Below are 22,191 nucleotides of genomic sequence, written 5' to 3' on the forward strand. Positions count from 1 at the left end.
TCATTGCAAATCAGATCAATATCAAGGGAAGTGGCTGTTTATTAAGAACATGGGGAAACAATGTTAAGTGAGGCCATCACAATCAGTGTATACTCAGAATGAAGATTTTGCTGGTCTGCATTTGAAGCCTTTGGCCTGGGATCAAATTATTTGACAAGTGTTTTCATCTGCCATTTCCCAGAGGAAATGCATGCCACATCAGAAGAGGAGTTGGCAGCTAAGGAGTCCATTTCCTAGTGCCTGATGGGAGCAATGCACTCTATGGATCTGTGAGGCCATCACAGATTACAGGCAGAGGGACAGGGTGTAGCGCAGCACGTGGGGCGGGGGCAGGTGGAGATGACACAGGTGGGTTGGTAGCAAGTGGTTTGGCAGCAGACCTGGCCACAGACGGGGCGCAGGCAGCAGCAGGGGCGGCAGCAGGGGCGGCAGCAGGGCTGGCAGCAGCTGGAGCCACAGCAGCTAGAGCTGGAGCCACAGCAGGGGCGGCAGCAGCTGGAGATGCAGCAGGGTGGGCGGCAGCAGCTGGAGCCACAGCAGCTGGAGCTAGAGCCACAGCAGGGGCGGCAGCAGCTGGAGATACAGCAGCTGGGGCGGCAGCAAGGGGAGCAGCAGGGGGAGCAGCAAGGTGGGGGGCAGCAAGGCCTACAGCAGGGGGAGCAGCAAGGTGGGGGACAGCAAGGCTTGCAGCAGGGGGAGCAGCAAGGTGGGGGGCAGCAAGGCTTGCAGCAGGGGGAGCAGCAAGGTGGGGGGCAGCAAGGCTTGCAGCAGGGGGAGCAGCAGCTGGGCTGGCAGCAGGTGGTCGCACAGCAGGTGGTGCGGCAGCAGGTGGGCTGGCAGCAAGGGGCGCAGCAGGTCTCCTGGGAGGAGGCCTGGCCACAGCCCTGCTCAGAGCAGAGGGAGCCACGACAGGAGTTGACCATGGTGTCAGAGGGTGGAGGTGCTGGGTGGGTTTCCAGGAGAGTGAGATATAAGAGTTTGAAAGTCTCCTTGTGCCAGAGCCCTTATATACTGTCTGGGGAGGGTGTATCATCTTTCTGTTTTCCTTGTTTTTGTTTACCTACTCTTCAGATAATTATCAGATTACACAAGAATGTATGTTAATTTAAGGGCTAAAACTTGTTGGAAACAAACACACTTTTTCAGATGTGATAAACACTCTCCAATCTGCTTTTCCTGCTGATTCATACCCTCTGGCATCTTGTAGACCCCTCTCTCATCATCATCCTTCTCAGAGAGCGTCAGAAGATATTTAACTTTTGGAACGACATTTCCTACCCTCCCTTAATGTTCCCACCAGCTTGGGATAGGGACAAATCTGGCTGTGCCTTTGTTTCAATGACCAATGGGGAAGGAATCCCTTCTGCATAGTGTGGGTTGTGGCTGGGACAAGTGGAAAAGATTTGATTTCGTGGGTCGCTTTTGAGCAATGAGGAAGGAGATGGTCCTCTGTGAGTGTGACCTTGCTGTCATTTCCACCACTAGAGTTGGTTTCCTTGGATATTTCAATCTTTGGATTATGTTCTTTTTTTTTTTTTTTTTAAGATTTATTTATTTATTTATACAAGCACTGGATACAGTCAGAAGCGCGGGAGGGTGAGAGAATTCACCAGAGCCAGAGCGGGGAGCAGAGCAGGCAGAAGGACCGAAGTACACTGCTGAGGGGAGCAGCGGGTGGCAGGAGAGGTCTGCGCACCATGTGGGACCCTCCTCCGGTGGCCGGGGAGCATCCGGGAATCGAACTGGCGCTGCAGAGGCTGCGGGCAGCTTCGCAACCCAGCCCTCAACCACTACGCCACCGGGGAGGCCCTGCGTCATGTTCTTAAAGCCCTGTTAGGCAGTTTATCTACACAGTTTCTGTTATTACCAATCTCACTGTTCTTTTTTTTTTTTTAAGATTTATTTATTTATGCATACAAGAACTGGGGTGTAGGCCAGAGGTGTGGGGAGGTGAGAGGACACACCAGAGACAGAGTGGGGAGCAGAACAGGCAGATCTACTGAAATACACTGCTGAGGGGAGCAGAGGGCGAGATGGGAAAGGTTTGCTGTGCCATGTGGGTCAGCTCCCTGGCCAGGGATCAAACTCATGCTGCAGTGGCTGGCGATAGCTTGATAGATAGCATTGATACTTTAACCCCTTGTGCCACCAGAGAGGGCCCTCTCATTCATTTCTTGATGAAACAAAAACAAAAGTTGAATAATCAGAGTGTGCCTCTCTTTAGAACTTACCTCCAAAGATGGGAAATACTCAGCACACATTTTCAATTTGAAATGTGAATGTTTTGATAAAATCAAACTTTTAAAAGGATTTTTATTTATCCTCTATTAGTGAGGATCTGATTCAAAAATACATGAGAAAATAGTTGGGGCTCCACCCTGAGTTTCTGATAGGGGGGTGGGGCTCGAGGGTCTGCATTTCTAGCAATTGTCCATATCACCTTTATGCTGAGGGGCCCAGGTACACATATGGAGACCCGCTGCCTTAATCTGTTCACATGGGTTTTGAAGAAGGATCTGTGTCAAGTGCCTGCCTCGTTAATGAAGTAATTGTGTGAGTGGGTTTTCTGAAGACACATGTTGCCAGCTCTTGGGGTTACAAATGTGACTTAGAGTCTCCTCTTGGGGAATTTGCAGTCTGCAGGAAGACCAAACTCATGTGTGTGAGCATGCAGCACACAAATACACACACAACCATATAGATTGTGGTAGAGTAACATTAGAGGATTTCAACTACTGATTACACGACATAGCACTGTAAAGATTTGTACTTAAGGCAAATTAGCGTCACAATTTGGCAAGCCCATACATTTATTCATAAGTAATAATTACTATTTGCTATTTTTAATTATTTTCATGACTTATTTCACATTTCAGGTAAGACACACACACCTTCAAATGCACAGATCCTCAGTGTGGCGCTTGGCTACGTCTGGCCAATGGACACACCCAGGCAACCCACACCTGCTACGACAGAGAACAAACCCACCAGCCAGTGAGGACACACACGTCACCGCAGTGAGCACCGTCACCACACAGACTTTAAACCAGTGTTTAAAAGATTATGTTTTTATAGAGTAGCTTTGACCTAGAACTTCAAACAGGTGGCAAGAGTGTGACTGACTTTCTGCCTGACACCTTTAGTTGACACGTGCCTATGAGGTGGCTGATGTGATGCCTGTGAGGCTGGCGTGGTCAGAGCTGTTCTGTGAGGACCAAGCCTTTGTTTAAACTCTCCCCAGTAATTCCATGGGATGGCAACCACCATCCCTGTTTCCTAGGGTGGAGAGAGTCCACAGCACTCAGCATTTCAGGGTTAACTTCAGGTAGGTCGCAAGCACACAAGAACGAGTGGATCACCATCTGAGACATCCTGCATAATCCATACTTAGGACCATTTAAAGACCAAACCCCTTGTAATCTTTCACCACGATAACTTGCTTAGGCCCAGGATTTCTACCTCTTGTTCTTCTTTGTGTGTGATTCCCTCTCCGTGGGCACTTGCAGCTAACAGTGTAAGGAAACATCAAGTGATTGAGTGATGGAAGCCTGAGATTTCAGTTCTGTCTCACACTGCCTTTGATGGAGCCAGCTACATGGGTGAGATCTTTATGATTCATTTTTTTAAAGATTTTATTTATTTATACAAGAACTGGGGTACAGGTCAGAGGCACGGGAGGATGAGAGGATTCACCAGAGACAGAGTGGGGAGCAGAACAGGCAGACGGACCGAAGACAGTGCTGAGGGGAGCAGTGGTCGAGACAGGAGACATGTGGGTTTCTCCCTCGCCGGCCAGGAATCGAACCTGTGCTGCAGAGGCTGCGGAGAGCTTCACAGCGTGGTGCTCAACCCGCTGCACCACTGGGGAGGCCCAGAGATCTTTATGATTCAGATGTGAGCACAGCCTCCCTCACCACCATCAAGGAATGAGGCTTTCACCGCAATGCCCCTGAGGACTGAACCCTCTCAACAACCTCAGGTGTGAACTAGAGGTGGAGCCTTCCCCAGATGAACCTTCAGAGGAGACCCCAGTGAAGCTAACACCTTGGCTGCAGTCTTGTGAAAAACTAAGAACCAGAAAACCCAGGGACCCGGAGCTCTGAAATAATTAAGTTGTGTTGCTTTGAGCTGCTAAGTGTGAGGTAACATTACAAAACAATGGAGAACAGGTACAACTTAATCTGGTATCTCACAGATCAAACAGTGAGATAAGTGGATGTGCTTGGAGGATCTAGTCATAAGCACAGGAAACCCAGATGACTAAATGCTCCCTGGGACCGGCACAACCTGTTAACTAAGGGAATGAGGGATGAACAGGTAATAGCAGCATCACTGAGAAAGTCAGTAATGCCTCATCTGTACAGTCAGAGCAGAGGGTGGGGCATACTGGCACAGAAATGCGCTGCTTAGGAGTGATGGGGTCATAAGACATCAACTAGCAGAGGCTGCAGAAACAGTTACCTAGGAGAGGTAAGGTGAGCATGATGATTGATGGGCTCCAGGTTTGGCAACTGGGGCAAAGTTGTGTGACCAACACCCGCCCATATAGATTAGAAAGCCTGGTGACCCTCAGAACAAGATATAGGCAGCCAACAATGGTACTTGCACGTGTGTGTGTGTGTGTGTGTGTGTTTGGAAGAACTTAGGAATAACCCAGTGGGCTACAGTGTGGGTACCTTGGTGGGGGGTGTGGTGTGGTGACGGACATCTGAAGAGGTGTGATCCTGTACCTCTGAATCACTTGCAGAGTTGGAAACCAATGTTACATCAAACAGTTTTTTAAAAAAGAGAATGAACTCTTGACTGAGGTCAGTGATCCCAATGGAACGTCTTCATACCTTACTCAATATCTGGACCGAGCCAGTTCTAAGATCTAAAGCACCATACCCAGATAAGAGGAGGTCACCTTCTAGGGAATAACACCCCACCAAGCATATGTAGCAATAATGACCCAAAGGGGTACAGAGTTGATTACTCAGGTAAATTGGAACCCCAATACAGTTAATGCCTGGTGAGTATTCAAAATGCAGCATGTCTTCCTGCTGGAACACATTAATGCAGAAATCAGGGGTTGAAGGAGGAATTGCACTCAATTTTTTAGCCTTGCTATAAACTGTGATTTATAAGATGTAACCATGAGGTGTGGGCCGGGGGACACACGGAACTGTGCTGTACTTTCTGTTTTCCAATTTCCAATGAATCTATGGTTATTTCAAAGTAGACTATCAAATGAGGTGAATTATAGTGAAAAGGGAACATGTCTTGTTGACCATGTTCCTTTATACCACTGATTCTTTATTGATTTTCCCCCTTCAAATTTTTACTTGAGAAATGAGGAGATTCTTGAAGATCTGAAAATAAATCGGAAAATTCATAATCTGGCTTGAAATTAAAAAAAAATCTTTTTTTATTAATTGTAAGAACACAAAATAAAACATACCCTCTTAGGAAATTTTAAGTACACAAAATCATATTGCCAGCCTTCATCACCCCGCTGCATGGTTATCTCCAGAGCTTACTCCACCTGCAGAATGAAACTTTGCACCTTTGACCAACATCTCCCCATTTCCTTGTCTCTCTGCCCCTGGCACTGAGCACTCTACACACTGCTTCAGTGAGTTTGATTATTTTGGGATCCACACATCAGGGAGGTCATTCAGCATTTAATTTTTCTGTGTCTGGCTTATTTGACTTACCCTAATGTCCTTGCGGGTTCCCTCACGTTGTTGCAAAGAGCAGAATTTCCTTCTTTTTTTAAGGCTGCATAGCTTCCACTTTCTATATACACCATATTTTCCTTTCCATTCCTCTTTTGATAGACTCCTATTTCCTATAGTGCGTTATTGAAATAATGGTGTGATAAACATGGAAAGGCAGGTACCTCTTTGAGAACCTGATTTCAGTCACTTAGCATAAATACAACCAGAAGTGGGATTGCTGGACCCAATGATAGCTCTATTTTATTTCTGGAGGAACCCATACTATTTTCCTATTAGCTGGACTAATTCATGTTCTCACCAACAGGGCACCAGGGTTCCTTTCCTCCATGTTCTCATTGGTACCTGTTACCTATTTTATCATTTAATATTAAATAATTGCCATCATAACAGAGCAAGGTGATATATCAGTGTGGCTTTCCTTTGCAGCCCTGGTGATTCCTCATGTGTGGCATCCTTGATAGGTGACTGTTGTGATCTTTAGAGAAAAGCAGAAAGAATTTAGGTAGGGGCCTCCCCTGGTGGCGCAGCAGTTGAGTGCTGGCCTGCGAAGCTGCCCGCAGCCTCTGCCAGTTCAATCCCCGCTGCCAGCAGGATCCCATATGGCGCAGCTGACCTCTCCTGCCATGCCCGCTGCTCCCCTCAGCAGTGTATTTCGTCAGTCTGCCTGTTCTGTTCCCTGCTCTGGCTCTGGTGATTTCTCTCACCCTCCCACACGTCTGACTGTACCCAGTGCTTGTATAAAATAAATAAATAAATCTTTTTAAAAAAAGAATTTAGGTAAAATGCACAGACCGAAACTTAAACACTACATTCTTTGACCATGCTGGAGGTGGTGACCCAATCCTCTATCAACATCTATTCTGATTCTTCGGACACCCTTGGCAGGTGTACACTCAGAATTCAGAACAAACTCTGATTCCATCCTATCCCGAGTTGTCTATATGTAAATTGGTTGAAGTTAATTCATGGTTTATGGCTTTTTGGACTCCTTTTTGGGAACCAATGTTGATCCATGTTAGACATATTAGATTTAAAGATGCCTCCCTTTCAACCTCATCTCAGTTCTGCTGTGAGACTGAATCCTGGTCTGAATACAAATTTCATTGGTGCTAATTTCATTTTATTGGTGGTGATGGTGAAGTAGGATTTTTCCTAAGGACAGGCACTGCTGTGTTGTACAGAAGAGTGCCATGTGCACTGCACATTTCATGAATGAGAAATAATGAGAGATAAGCAACTTAATACTTTTGAATGCTAATAATTTTTATTGGAGAATACCAAGCCATTCCACATGAAAAATGGGTTACAGAGAAAATGATTACATAGGGAAAAATCTAGAAGGGGAACATTTGAATACTCCTCTATTTTGAATCAGAATTAGGAATTTTAAAGCAATTTGATAACCAAATTTGACTATCACTTCAGATTCACTAGTAATGAGATGTGTTACAAAAGACAACGAGTAATAAAGTAGAGACCGGAGGTTTGCACATCAGTCCATGGGTCTGTCTAAACTCATAACACCAGTGTGCCGTGTGTCTGTTGATTTAGCTGCTCTCTTTCCAGATTGAAGGGTGGGAAAAGAGGGTCTAGATCCAGAGCCAGACACTCAGCAGCAAGAACCAGCAGAGCAGCAGGGGCGGCAACAGCTGGAGCCACAGCAGGAGGGCCGGCAGCAGCTGGAGATGCAGCAGCTGGGGCGGCAGCAGACTGGGCGGCAGCAGCAGGGGCGGCAGCAGCTAGAAATACAGCAAGCAGGGCGGCAACAGCTGGAGCCACAGCAGCTGGAGCTAGAGCCACAACAGGAGGGGCGGCAGCAGCTGGAGATGCAGCAGCTGGGGCGGCAGCAAGGGGAGCAGCAGGGGGAACAGCAAGGTGGGGGGCAGCAAGGCCTGCAGCAGGGGGAGCAGCAGGGGGAGCAGCAAGGTGGGGGGCAGCAAGGCCTGCAGCAGGGGGAGCAGCAAGTTGGGGGGCAGCAAGGCTTGCAGCAGGGGGAGCAGCAAGGTGGGGGGCAGCAAGGCTTGCAGCAGGGGGAGCAGCAAGGTGGGGGGCAGCAAGGCTTGCAGCAGGGAGAGCAGCAGGGAGTACAGCAGCTGGGCCTGCAGCAGGTGGTTGTGCAGCAGGTGGTCTGGCAGCAGCTGGGCTGGCAGCAAGGGGCACAGCAGGTCTCCTGGGAGGAGCCCTGGCCACAGCCCTGCTCAGAGCAGACGGAGCCACGACAGGAGTTGACCATGGTGTCAGAGGGGGGAGGTTCTGGGTGGATTTCCAGGAGAGTGAGGTTGAGTTTGGAAGTCTCCTGGCATCGCGGCTTCTTATATACTGCCAAACCAGATGTGTTGCTGGCAACTTTTCCTTGTTTACCTAACACTTTTGTCATTATCTGATCCCACTCACATTTATCCTTTAATGTGGCGGGAAACAAAATTTCTTTTCCAAATGAGGGAAATTCCATGGGTTGTGCTTTTCCCCCTGATTCAAACCTGTAAGCATCCTCTCAACCACTCTCTTCCTGCACAGACAGCTTCCTGCTCTCCCCCTCCTATGTCTCCTATCAGGATGGGATTAGGACCATCATATTTCTGGTTCATTTGTTGCAATGACCAATGAGGAAGAAATCCCATCTGTGTAGGACAAGATGAAAAGATCTATTTGAGGGTCACTTTTGAGCAATGAGGAAAGGGACAGTCCTCTGTGAATATGACCCTGCTTTCTTTCCACCACTGGAACTGGTTTCCTTGGACATTTCAAATGTTAAACTCTGACAGGAAATTTATTTACATAGTTCTTACCAATCCCTCCATTTCTTACGCGGTTACTTGGCTCATTTACATGTTTGGATTCTGTATCTACAGAACGGTCCTGACTCTGCTTGAGGTAGCATCATTTTTACTCCTTATCCCATTCATATTAAAAATTTTTCCTTGTGCATGTGACTTTCCAATTTTTCCAACCCCATTTACTGAAGAGACTTTCCTTTCCCTATTTTATGCTCTTTGTAACTTTGTCATAAATTAGTTGTCCATATGTGTCATTTATTTCTGGCTCTGGGTTCTATTCCCTAGATTTGTGTATTGTTCCCATACTATACTGTTTTGATTACTGAGGCTTTGTAGTACATCTTGAAGTCAGAGAGTGTGATACTCCCATAATTATTCTTTTTCCTCAGGATTGTTCTGGCTGATCAAATAATTTGATGGCTTTTTGTTGTTGTTGTTCTATTTCTATAAAGAATGACAACTATGAAGGATGTGATTTTAACTTACTTATACTTTCTCCTCTGTATACTTTCTGCCTCTGTATTAGAAGTAACCCCATTGTTATTTGTTTAATTTCCCTTGTCATGGGGACAACCCTCCTCTACTAAATTTATCTAGACATTGTGAACCATGTAGTTGGCATGGGCTGCCGAGAAATAAGACCACCTGAGAAATGCCAGGGGTGGACTATATGATATTCACCTGATCCCTTTAGCCATAAATGCCCTCACGCCCACACAAGAGTGAGTGCAGACACCTAGGGACTCACTCTGTTCTCCAGGTAATTGTTCTCAGCCTCTAGGAGCTGCCACACCCAGAGGTTCCTATCCTCTCTGCCCCCTCTAGCCACTAGCAGGGTCCTCAGAGAGTGCAGCTGACATAGGGCAAAAAAGCCCACCTGCCTTTTCTCTAGGTGGGGAGCGGCTGAAGTACCATTCGTACCCTGCTCTGTGGCCTCAAGAGGATACAAATCACCTGAAGACCCACCTGGGCTCAGCTTCTTCTCTCATCTTTCCTGCTTCCCTCAGGTTCTTCCTGACATCTCCCTGAGAGCTGTCCTCACCCGCCCTCCACTGTGTCCCAGTTTAGGCTCCGCGTTCAGTGAATCCCAGTAAAAGGCCTACAACTTCGAGGGGTCTGCCCTTCACACAGCTCCCCTCGGATGAGAGGTGCCAACATGGGCAGTGGGCGTGTGTCCTGACCTGTATCTATAGTGATTTGGAAGCACGTAGAGATACTGCTCCAAATGCAATGTGTGACACATGTGAGAAAAAACAGCCAAATATTCAAAGGATCTTGCCTCTCAGTATAGTAAATTCAAGAGCTCACCGAGAAACTGGTGACCACTAGTATATTATGAAGGATTCTTGAAGGGCACTGATGCTCACATTTGGGTAGGTGCCCTCAGGACCAGAGCCAAAAGTTAAGGCTTGAGAGCAAATAGTTTATTTTGAATATAATCTTAGAGCTGTAAGAAACCTGAGAAAGGTGAAGTAAGCACAGAACAATTTAATGAGGAGATTACTTCTGAGGGCAGCGAGGTTCAATCCCAAGAGGATTTCCGGAGATGGGCACACACCCTTGCTCCAGGTGACACATTGGGGTGTTTGCCCACCAGCTCCCTCCGCTGGTGGAGTGTTGGACCTGGTGCATAAGCTCCTCCAGGGCTGTACTGCCCTGAGTTCACTCCCTCACCAGAAGAGTCCCCAGCAGGAGTCCCAGAGTCCCAGCTGTAAGACATCAACTTCCCTCCTAGAAAAAGGAGTTAAGGGACAGAGGTGGAAACCGGACCTCAAGCTATATCTACTCTTAACTGCAGGAAGAACAACTGACAATCGACAGGTAGAGATGACAAATGTGGCAAATCAAAAGGGAAGTAATGAGACACAAGGTGCTTATATTTTTCTGTCTGGAAATTAAGATTTATTTAATATGTAGGAATATCTCCATGTGAGAAAATGGGGCAGGGAACAAATATATCAATTGGGATGGCATGTCGGTTGATATAAAAAAAAGTCAATTTTGTTTCATTTGAGAAAGAAATAGTAATGTGGGTCAGGCAGGATGTTTGAGACCAAGCTGAGTGTAAGATGAGTCGGAATTGCATTTATAGTATTGGTGTCACACATTGGTTCAGGTGGGAGGATATCAGCATTGAGTGATGAAAATGGGGTGTAGGTCAGGCACTCAGCAGCAGGAAGCGATGGAACAGGCTGGGCGGCAGCAGATGGACACACAGCTGGGTCTGTAGCAGGTGGTCTGGCAGCAAGTAGCCTTGCAGCAGGTGGGTTGGCAGCAGCAATAGATGCAGCAGGTGGGCCTGCAACAGCTGGAGCCACAGCTGGAGCCACAGCTGGGGCAACAGCAGCTGGAGATGCGGCAGCTGGGCCTGCAACAGCTGGAAACACAGCTGGGGCGGCAGCAGCTGGAGATGCAGCAGCTGGGCCTGCAACAGCTGGAAACACAGCTGGGGCGGCAGCAGCTGGAGATGCAGCAGCTGGGCCTGCAGCAGCTGGAGACACAGCTGGGGCGGCAGCAGCTGGAGATGCAGCAGCTGGGCTGGCAGCAGCTAGAAACACAACTGGGGCGGCAGCAGCTGGAGATGCAGCAGCTGGGCCGGCAGCACACAGACTGGCAGCACTGGGGCCGACAGCAGCAGGACTCTTCACATCTCTGCTTGGAGCACACAGAGCCACAGGAAGAGTGGACCATGGTGTCAGAGGATGGATGATCTGGGAGAGTTTTCAGGAAGGTGCTAGGAAGGTTTGGAGTCTCCTGGCCCTGGGTCACCTTTTATACCCTGCAAAGGGACTGCTGTCCTCAGATGCAGTTCTCTGCCTCGCCATTGTCTGACCTCATTAACTGGCAATTAGCAAAGGAGGCCAGTTTGTCTTCCTGGTCAAAGTGTCAAGGAATACAGAAAACATGATCCCTTCCCTGAAGCGTCAGGAGTCACCCTCCAGTTCTGCCCACCCGCTGTGGTTTGGCTTTCTCTCCTCAAAGAAAGCTGCCCTGGGGTGGCTGCTCCTGGTGGCACGTGCACGAGTCAGGCTTGACAGTGTCGTGTCCACTCTCAGGATAAAGAATGTGAATCCATCATCATGTTGGTGTCCAGCGGCACAAAACTGCATTTCAGCCTCATGGCTCATTCTGTGAGTCAGGCAGGCAGAGGAGGATCGAACGTGCCCCAGGGCGCTGGCACCAGGAAGAGGAAACTTGGAGGAAACATGATGCGCTTTTTCTACTCTGTGATGGGAAACAAGTCACTTTTAAAGAGGAAAACTAAGTTGTAAAGTTTGATGTTGGCTCTTTTCCTGCTGTAGTAAAGTATGCCCAATTTGCAAACATTTGGCGTTGTTGAACCTGTATGTTTTGATGAGTTGGGAAGTTCACACACACCCATGAGATCATAACTACAATTTGGGTAATAAATATGTCCAAAATACCTACCCAGGATGCTGGCATGAGAGAGAGGAACTGACAAAGGACAAGGGGGCCATTCCACTCTTCTCTGAGCAACAGAACTACCTGGGGGGCTCTAGGTCAGGGCTGCATGAGATAAATGTCTGGGTACCTTACAAGTAAAATTGCCGGGTTGGTGCCGTCACGATCCATCAGGAGCAGATGGCGCATCTTGGGAAACTGAGTCTGAAGACGAGAGAGCTGGGCGTAGACACCCTGCCCTTGGGGAGGGCTGTGAGGGAGCCTGGCCCAGGCTGAGGGCTGGCCTGGGAGGGGCTCACAGAGAAGCAGGAGCTCATCACTGTCCCACGGGGATGGTGCTGGATGGGATGTCATTGCAGGGTGTGAGGAGGCCAGGGCTGCTGAGAAACCTCAGGAACCCCCTGGAGAAGCTTGCATGGGAGGACTTGGGGGCTCCTCTGCCCTGGGGCCACATAGGGGCATGAGAGAGCTCCTGGTGATGCCTTTTTGTTCTGAGCAGTTTCTGCTCCTAACCTGGCCTGATCCAGGTTGACACAGCAGCGAGACAGCAGCCTGGGCCCGGACTGGCCCGCGTGGAGCTGGCCTGTGTCTGAGCCTGTGCTGGCATAACGCGGACAGGCCAGACGCAGCGCTTTGTTGGCAAGGTCCTGTGTCTCTTCCTTGCCACAGCAGATGCGCGAACAAAAAGCAATTTCAAACGCAGCAGAGAACCACTCACAGATAATCACTGCAACCCTGAGTTTCCTTAAGGGCTTGTATTTGGAGACAGGAGTTGCTGGTGAGACACTTTTATGATTGGGGCGTAGAAATGAATCTGTGAAATCATATCTATTTATCTAAATTGTTTTTTTTTGTTGTTGTTCACTAGTGTGCGTGTGTTTTAAAATATGCTAAGATTATGTCTGGACATCCCTCTTGAGTTCTTCCAGTACTTTCACAATTTCATTTATATTGAGTTTTTCCTGTGCATGAAATTTGTTTCGATTTAATGGATGCTGTAGTAGCTCCTTCCTTTCTTTCTTGTCCTCTCCTTTTATTTTTACTTCCGGTGGGGACAGTGCTGGATGGGTTACAGAGAAAATTATTACATAGGGAATGATCTAGAAGGGAACCATTTGACTATTCCTCTATTCGGAATCAGAATTAGGAATTTTAAAGCAATTTGATAACCACATTTTCCTGTCACTTCTGATTCACTAGTAATGCCATGTGTTACAAAAGAGAATGAGTAATAATTTGGAGACCCGAGGTTTGCACATCAGTCCGTGGGTCTGTTTGTAAACTCCTGACACTAGGGTTCTAGCTGTCCTAATCCCTTTTAAAGGTATTCATTTCCATTGTGACTTTTACGGCCATTTATCCCACACTTACTTCTTATTATCTTTTAGGTCTGTTTCCCATCTCTGCTCAGTGGCACCCCCAGTGTCTGGATATCCCTGACTTTCCATTCTTCCAAAATGCATATAGTTTACTATTTTTCCAATTTTCTTTTCCATTCATGGTTCTCCTGCCTTCCTCCTACCTAAGTTCAAGTTTACCCTAGGATTTTAGCTGCTCTCAGATGTAGTCATGTAGTTTCACATTTTTAAAGTATTCATGTGGGGCCTCCCCTGGTGGCGCAGGCGGTTGAGCGCAGTACTGTGGAGCTGTCCGAAGCCTCTGCAGTACCAGTTTGATCCCGGCCAGCCAGCGAGGAGGGTCCCACATGGCATGGCAGACCTCTCCTGTCCCACCCGCTGCTCGCCTCAGCAGTGTATTTCAGTCAGTCTGCCTGTTCTGTTCTCCGCTCTGTCTCTGGTGAATCCTCTCACCCTCTTGTGAATCGGGCCTATACCCCAGTTCTTGTATATATAAATAAATAAATCTTTAAAAATAAATAAATATTTTGTTATAGAATATATATGTTCTTTTGTGTTTTTCTAAAAAGGCTTATATTCAAAATAAAACATATAACAAATGCCTAAATAATAATCTTGAGTTAAAATTACTTAGGAAAGTGATCTAGTCCCTTGGAACATTATGCATCATTAAAACTATGTTCCCAGGTTAAATGCAAATCAAAACTACCATGAGATACCATCTTACACTAGTGAGAATAGCACATATTAAAAAAAACTAGCAACAACGAATGTTGGCGAGGGTGTGGAGAAAAAGGAACTCTTCTGCACTGTTGGTGGGAGTGCAAACTGGTCCAACCACTATGGAGAGCTGTGTGGAGATTTCTGGACCTACTAAACATAGAGCTTCCATATGATCCAGCAATTCCACTCCTAGGTATTTACCCAAAGGACACAGAAACATCAATTCCAAAGAACACCTGCACCCCTATGTTTATAGCAGCACTATTTACAATAGCTAAGCTTTGGAAACAGCCCAAATGCCCAAAAATAGATGACTGGATCAAGAAGATGTGGTACATATACACCATGGAATATTACTCAGCATTCAAAAAAGATAAACACATGCAATTTGCAGCAACATGGATGGCGCTGGAAGGGATCATGCTCAGCGAAATAAGCCAGAAAGAAAAAGAAAAATACCGGATGGTCTCACTCATAGCAGGAATCTAGAAAACTTAAATAAGGGACCAGGAAAATGAATAACTATAAGAAAGTGAAAATCAGAATCAACAAAAAACTATGAAACAGAGACACTTTTGGGGGGTGGGGGGTGGGAGGGGAGGGATTGGGATCAGAAAGGGGGGGTTGCAACTGTATGGGGAATATAAAAATAAAATTTATTATTAAAATAAATAAACAAACAAATAAATAAATAAATATTTATCATTACCAAAAAAAAAAACTATGTTCCCAGGTTATTGCTAAATGAAATGAAATCTCCTGAATGTTGAGCGTAAATACATATTCCACAGAAATTAACAGAACCTGCTTTTATGCACCTGGAGCAGATTTTACCTTCTTTGTCTCTATCTGCCTATCCAAATTTAATTGATGATTATAAAAACAAATGATTATAAAAAATGAGTGCTTATAAAAAAGACACTAAGATTCTCCAAGGAAAACCTAATTTTCTTATAAGAAATATTAAAAGTATTTGTCCAAGAAGACTATCCAATGTTTTTTTATGGAATTTTAAAAGCCATAAGGAACAAGAGATAGAACACATGGACAAATTTACTCAGTCAAGACAGCTTGTCTTGCAACTGAAAAGTAATCATGTTTGCCTGTAAGTAGGAGCCTCAATAAATTCTTTCCTATAAAAAAAATGAATGAATGAATGAATGAATGAATACTAAATAAACAAAAAATAAGGACAAAAAACAATCCAAATCCTCCAACGGGTGAAGTGATAAATAAACCACTTTGGCACTTCCACAACTGTGGAATACTACTCAGCCATAAAAGGAGCAAGTTACTGATACACAGAAAACTGGCATGATCCCAAGGACATAAAGCTGAGTGCAAAAAAGCCAATCACCAAAGGTTAGATTTTGTGAGATTCCACTTGTAGAACAGGCTTGAAATAAAATTACAGCCAGAACAACAGAGTAGTGTTAGGCAGTGATTATGGGTGATGAGCGGGAACGGTATAAAGGTGTAACATGAGACATGGTGACCCATGGTGATTACTCAATGTGGCATCCTTGATAGGTTGGTTGTGATCTTTAGGGAAAATCAAGCCTCGGGAGAAAGAGTTTAAGTAAAATGCGCAGAAGCCCTGTTGGCAGGTGGTTTACTCAGAATTTTGAACAAGTTGATTTCATCCTAGTCCTGACTTGTTCCATTCTATAGTTCCATCCTAAGTCTATATGTAAATTGGTTTAACTCAAGTATGGTTTATGGCTTTTGGGACTCCTTTTTGGGAATCAATATTAATCCATGTTAGACATATTAGATTTAAAGATGCCTCCCTTTCAACCTCATCTCAGTTCTGCTGTGAGACTGAATCCTGGTCTGAATACAAATTTCATTTGAGTTAATTTCATTTTCTTGGTGCTGGTGATGGTGTAGGGTTTTTCCCAAGGACAAGCACTGCTGTGTTGTACAGAAGAGTGCCGTGTGCACTGCACATTTCATGAATGAGAAATGATGAGAGATAAGCAACTTAATATTTTGAATGCTAAAAATTTTTATTGGAGAATATCAAACCATTCCACATGAAAATGGGTTACAGAGAAAATGATTACACAGGGAAAGATCTAGAAGGGGACTATTTGAATACTTCTCTATTTGGAATCAGAATTAGGAATTTTAAAGCAATTTGATAACCAAATTACTTCTGATTCACTAGTGATGAGAAGTGTTACAAAAGAGAATGAGTAATAATTTGGGGACCTGAGGTTTGTAAACTCATGACACCAGGGTGCCATGCATGTGTCTGTTGATTTAGCTGCTCTCTTTCTGGACTGGGGGCAACAAGGAGGGTCTGGGTCCAGAGTGGAACACTCAGCAGCAAGAACCAGCAGAACAGCAAGGGCGGCAACAGCTGGAGCCACAGCAAATGGGGCGGCAGCAGCTGGAGATGCAGCAGCTAGGACGGCAGCAGACTGGGCGGCAGCAGGAGGGTCTGCAGCAGCTAGAAATACAGCAGGCAGGGCGGCAGCAGCTGGAGCCACAGCAGCTAGAGCTGGAGCCACAGCAGGAGGGGCGGCAGCAGCTGGAGATGCAGCAGCTGGGGCGGCAGCAAGGGGAGCAGCAGGGAGAACAGCAAGGTGGGGGGCAGCAAGGCCTGCAGCAGGGGGAGCAGCAAGGTGGGGGGCAGCAAGGCCTGCAGCAGGGGGAGCAGCAGGGGGAGCAGCAAGGTGGGGGGCAGCAAGGCTTGCAGCAGGGGGAGCAGCAAGGTGGGGGGCAGCAAGGCTTGCAGCAGGGGGAGCAGCAAGGTGGGGGGCAGCAAGGCTTGCAGCAGGGGGAGCAGCAGGGAGTGCAGCAGCTGGGCCTGCAGCAGGTGGTTGTGCAGCAGGTGGTCCGGCAGCAGGTGGGCTGGCAGCAAGGGGCACAGCAGGTCTCCTGGGAGGAGCCCTGGCCAGAGCCCTGCTCAGAGCAGACGGAGCCACAACAGGAGTTGACCATGGTGTCAGAGGGGGGAGGTTCTGGGTGGGTTTCCAGGAGAGTGAGGTTGAGTTTGGAAGTCTCCTGGCATTGTGGCCTCTTATATACTGCTAAACCGATGTGTTGCCTGCACCTTTTCCTTGTTTATGTTTACCTAACACTTAAGTCATTATCTGATCCCACTCACCTTTATCCTTTTAATATTTAATGTGGTGGGAAACAAAATTTCTTTTCCAAATAAGAGAAATTCCATGGGATGTGCTTTTCCCCCTGATTCACACCTGCAGTCATCCTTTCAACCACTCTCTTCCTGCACAGACAGCTTCCTGCTCTCCCCCTCCTGTGTCTCCTATCAGGATGGGATTAGGACCCAATATTTACAGATTATAAATTTTAGGAAATAAAGTTTCTTATCCGGATGTGATAAATACTCTCCAGTTTGATATCCTCCTCCTTCACACCTTCTGGCATCTTCTGGCCACATTCTCATCATTGTCTTCACAGGCTGTCCTGTGTAGTGGCCTTTGAAATGACGGGTCTGACTTTCCCCCTGCTGTATCCCCAGCAGGATAGGATTTGGACAGTCATATTCATGCCTATGCCTTTGCTCCAGTGACTAAAGGGGAAAGCATCACTTTTCTTTGAGTGGATTGTGGCTCAGACAAGAGGAAAAGAGCTTATTTTGAGCAATGAGAGAGGGGACCACTCTGTTTGGACTTGATGGTCTCTGAACCACAGGATGGTTAGATGTTTCAAAGGTTGGATCATCAATATCCTAAACCCTGGTGGATAATCTATCAACATGGTTCCTGTTACTACAGCTTGCCATGGTTTCTGAATTGGCTATTTTGGTGTCTATACATGTATGTTTTCTCTCCAGATTCGTTCTTCCCTTCTGAAAGGTATAATCTCATCTTTATTCCACTTCCATAATAAAAATATTCTCTCAATGAAGCAAAAATATGATCAATTATCAAAATGTGCCTCTCTTGACAACTTACCTCCAAAGCTGGAAAAATACAGCACAAGTTTTGATTTGAAATGTGAATGGATATTAGTAAATTCAAACTTACTTAAATGATATTTGATTTATTCAATTACTTATCGGTACCATTTGTTCAACTTAGTGAATGTCCCTTTGGAAAGTACATGGGAGTCATCCAGAGAGTGGCTGAAAGTCCTGGGGCTCCACCTTGAGTTTCTGATTAGGGGCAGGGGTGCTTGAAGGTCTGCATTTCTAGCAAGTGTCCACATCACCTTCATGCTGAGGGGCCCAGGTACACATGTGGAGACCTGCTGCTTTAGTCTGTTCACACAGGCTTTGAAGAAGTGCCTGTGTCAAGTTCCTGCCTCGCTCATGAAGTAATTGTGTGAGCTGGTTATCTGGAGATACGTGTTTCCAGCTCTTGGGGTTACAAATGTGATTTAGAGTCTCCTCTTGGGGAATTTGCAGTTCACAGGAAGACCAAACACACTCACACACAGAGACACCCAACTGTAATGCCATGCGGTAGAGCAACATCACAGGATCTCAGAGCCGTGTAATTCCACTAAAAGAATATCCTGAAGGCAAATTAGTCAGCATCACAATTTGGCAAGCCCATACATTTATTCTTAAGCAATAATTACTATTTGCTATTTTTAATTATTTTCATGACTTATTTCACATTTCAGGTAAGACACACACATCTTCAAATGCACAGATCCTCAGTGTGGCACTTGGCTACGTCTGGTCAATGGACACACCCAGGCAACCCACACCTGCTACGACAGAGAACAAACCCACCAGCCAGCGAGGACACACACGTCACCGCAGTGAGCACTGTCACCACACAGGCAACCAGTGATTAAAAGATTGTTTTTTATAGATTAGCTTTGACCTAGAACTTCAAACAGGTGGCAAGAGTATGACTGACTTTCTGCCCAACATCTTTAGTTGACACGTGTCTGTGAGGTGACTAACGTGATGCCCATGAGGCTGGCATAGTCAGAGATATTCTGTGAGGACCAAGCCTTTGTTTAGACTCTTCCCAGTTTCATGGGGCAGCAACCACCATCCCTGTCTGTCCAGGAAGGACTAAGAGTGTTCTCAGGACCTTAGCATTGAAGGTCAAATTCAAGACGAGTTGGATGTCCCCTGTCTACATCCTTCAATGTCATCATTAAGGTCATTTAAATTCAAGCCCCTGGTGATATTTTTATCATAGTATCTTGCTTGGTAAAAGTTTGATTTATAGTTTATTTTCTAGGCTTGTGTTTGTAGATCTGAAGGACATGAAATATTTCAACAAGTATATTTCCCCTAGGGGAGAGATTTCCATTTCATTGTCTCAGATATAAGATCCTGAGGGAAAATAACAACATGAAAAAAGAGTGCTTGATAACTAGTGTACATTTTCTGTACAAATTCAAAGAGATTAAGAAAATCATATGCAACAGTTGTAAAGGCAGATACATTCTCATGATAGAGTGGTGTGTCCCTGGTGGAGAAATCCGAATAAGACCAGCTCAAAATGTGGGTTCCCAAGTTGACTCATATTGGAATCTCCTGGGAATAAAAAATACTAATGTCAGGTGGGCACTGAGTGTGAGATTGGTAATTCTGGTGTCTTGGGTAGGGTGTGCTCAGAAGCAAACTGAAAATATAGAGGTGTCAGAGCAAGAATTACTTGGGAGATGATCCTAAAAGAATTGTCAAGAACCTGAGGGGAATAGAAACCAAAATAGAACATTTTAATGAGCTGATTACTCCTGAGGGTAGCTGGGTTCAATCCCATGAGGACACCCAGATACTAACACAACATGCCCTGCCAAAATGGAAAAAGCTAGGGTGCTCATCCACTGACTCTTGCCTACTGGTTGAGTGCTGTTCCTGGAGGTATCAGCTCCTCACTTCCTGTCCACCCAGATCTTGCTCCTTCATCCGAATCCCTTACTCAGACTCCATGTGTAAGAATCCTAGTCCCGGGCCTCCCTGGTGGCTCAAGAGGCTAAGCACCACACTATGAAGCAATCCGCAGCCTCTGAAGCATGAGTTCGGTCCCCGGCCGGCCAGGGAGCAACCCACGTGGTGAAGCAGACCTCTCCTCTCTCCCACTTCTCCCCTCAGCAATGTATTTCATCAATCTTCCTGTTCTGTTCCCCGCTCTGTCTTTGGTGAATCCTCTCACCCCTCCACCCCGCATCTCTGGCCTGTACCCCAGCTCTTGTATGCATACATAAATAATAAATCTTTAAAAAAGAAAAGACTCCATTGTCCCTCTGACAAAAGAATGGTAGGTACCAGAGGGGAGGTGGGGGAAGTGCTTGGTGGTGGATGGTGACTAGACATTTGGTGGTGAGTGTGGTGTGAATTATACACTGAAGAAATAAGAAACTGTACACCTGCAACCTATAGTGTTATAAACCAATGTTAACTTCAATAAGAAGGTAAGAAGAAGCCATCTTCCTACTTAGAACAGGAGAGCTGAGGGATGAAGGTGATGCCCTGGCCTCACCCTCTGTATCTAATCTTCCTGCAGGAAGAACAGAACAGTTGACAAGAAAGGATGACAAGTCAAGAAAGCAATATTGAGTCAAGATGCTCTTATATTTGCATGCCTAGAATATTAAGTTTCATTTCAGAAGAAGAATACTAGTACATGAGAAATTGTGGCAGGGAACAAATATATCAGCTGGGATGACATGTTAGCTGACAGATTTCAGAGAATATTCAAATTTGGTTGTCATTAGGGAGAAATAGCAACATGTGGGGGAAGCAATATATTCAGGTGTCAAACCCAGTTTAAGATCACAGTTGTCCAACATCAAGAAAATTGGTTCACAAAAAACATTGGGTGCAAATCAGGGCACTTAGCAGCAAGAAGCACTGGAGCAGGCTGGGCGGCAACAGCTGGACACACAGCAGCTGGGTCTGCAGCAGGTGGTCTTGCAGCAGGTGGTCTGGTAGCAGCTAGAGATGGAGCAGCTGGGCCTGCAACAGCTGGAACCACAGCTAGGGCGGCAGCAACTGGAGATGCAGCAAGTGGGCCTGCAGCAGCTGGAAACACAACTGGGGCGGCAGCAGCTGGAGATGCAGCAGCTGGGCCTGCAACAGCTGGAAACACAGCTGGGGCGGCAGCAGCTGGAGATGCAGCAGCTGGGCCTGCAACAGCTGGAAACACAGCTGGGGCGGCAGCAGCTGGAGATGCAGCAGCTGGGCCTGCAACAGCTGGAAACACAGCTGGGGCGGCAGCAGCTGGAGATGCAGCAGCTGGGCCTGCAACAGCTGGAAACACAGCTGGGCGGCAGCAGCTGGAGATGCAGCAGCTGGGCCTGCAACAGCTGGAAACACAGTTGGGGCGGCAGCAGCTGGAGATGCAGCAGCTGGGCCTGCAACAGCTGGAGCCACAGCTGGGGCGGCAGCAGCTGGAGATGCAGCAGCTGGGCCGGCAGCACACAGACTGGCAGCACTGGGGCCGACAGCAGCAGGACTCTTCACAGCTCTGCTTGGAGCACACAGAGCCACAGCGAGAGTGGACCATGGTGTCAGATGGTGGAGGATCTAGGAGAGTTTTCAGGAAGGTGCTAGGAAGGTTTGGAGTCTCCTGGCCTGGGTCACCTTTTATACCCTGCAAAGAGGCTGCTGTGCTCAGATGCAGCTCCCTGCCTTGTCATTGTCTGTCCTAATTAACTGGCAATTAGCAAAAGAAGTTAGTTTGTCTTCCTGGCCAAACGTGTCAAGGAGGAGAGAAAACATGATCCCTTCCCCAAAGTGTCAGGAGTCACCCTCCAGCTCCATCTGCTCCCTGTGGTTTGGCTTTCTCTCCTCAAGGAAAGCTGCCCTGGGGTGGCAGCTCCTGGTGGCATGTGCGCGAGTCAGGCTTGACGGTGTCGTGTCCACTCTCGGGATAAAGAATGTGAATCCATCATCATGTTGGTGTCCAGCGGCACAAAACTGCATTTCAGCCTCATGGCTCATTCTGTGAGTCAGGCAGGCAGAGGAGGATCGAACGTGCCCCAGGGCGCTGGCACCAGGTTGAGGAGACTTGGAGGAAACATTCCTTCCCCACTGTGAACCATGACTCGTATTCTAGACTTCTGGTGGGAAACAATTATTGAAAGGAGGAAAACTAAACTGTGAAATTTTGATGTTTATTTCACTTTATTGAGGTATACTTAATATGTAAAAAATTGACCTTCATATTTTCGTTTTGATGAATTGGAACATATCATAGCCTTAGCCTGAGACCTCAGGCTTAACATGTGTGAACTTGCCGCCCT

General features: G+C 46.7%; 5 protein-coding genes across 5 annotated transcripts; all 5 read right to left on the bottom strand.

Annotated features, from left to right (window-relative positions):
* Positions 1-278: 278 nt before the first annotated feature.
* Positions 279-923, bottom strand: LOC119231578 (keratin-associated protein 4-11-like). Its single transcript, XM_037493283.1, has 2 exons — positions 763-923; positions 279-645 (listed from the first exon to the last, which is right to left on the bottom strand). The coding sequence occupies exons 1-2, from the start codon at positions 921-923 to the stop codon at positions 279-281; spliced, it is 528 nt and encodes a 175-aa protein (XP_037349180.1).
* Positions 924-7,329: 6,406 nt separating this feature from the next.
* LOC119230875 (keratin-associated protein 4-5-like) lies at positions 7,330-7,953 on the bottom strand. Its single transcript, XM_037492427.1, has one exon. It carries the CDS (start codon positions 7,951-7,953, stop codon positions 7,330-7,332), a length of 624 nt encoding a protein of 207 aa, XP_037348324.1.
* Positions 7,954-10,663: 2,710 nt separating this feature from the next.
* Positions 10,664-11,188, bottom strand: LOC119230877 (keratin-associated protein 4-3-like). The gene has a single exon (XM_037492431.1). The coding sequence runs from the start codon at positions 11,186-11,188 to the stop codon at positions 10,664-10,666; it is 525 nt and encodes a 174-aa protein (XP_037348328.1).
* A 5,138-nt stretch (positions 11,189-16,326) lies between these two features.
* On the bottom strand, positions 16,327-16,950 carry LOC119230878 (keratin-associated protein 4-3-like). The gene is made up of 2 exons (XM_037492432.1): positions 16,773-16,950; positions 16,327-16,658 (listed from the first exon to the last, which is right to left on the bottom strand). Exons 1-2 carry the CDS (start codon positions 16,948-16,950, stop codon positions 16,327-16,329), a joined length of 510 nt encoding a protein of 169 aa, XP_037348329.1.
* Positions 16,951-20,781: 3,831 nt separating this feature from the next.
* On the bottom strand, positions 20,782-21,452 carry LOC119230876 (keratin-associated protein 4-3-like). The gene is made up of 2 exons (XM_037492430.1): positions 21,205-21,452; positions 20,782-21,151 (listed from the first exon to the last, which is right to left on the bottom strand). The coding sequence occupies exons 1-2, from the start codon at positions 21,450-21,452 to the stop codon at positions 20,782-20,784; spliced, it is 618 nt and encodes a 205-aa protein (XP_037348327.1).
* Between the last annotated feature and the right edge of the window lie 739 nt (positions 21,453-22,191).

Source organism: Talpa occidentalis, unplaced genomic scaffold, assembly GCF_014898055.3.
Source record: "Talpa occidentalis isolate TD23 unplaced genomic scaffold, MPIMG_talOcc4v2.1 talOcc4.7, whole genome shotgun sequence".
Classification (NCBI taxonomy): domain Eukaryota; kingdom Metazoa; phylum Chordata; class Mammalia; order Eulipotyphla; family Talpidae; genus Talpa; species Talpa occidentalis.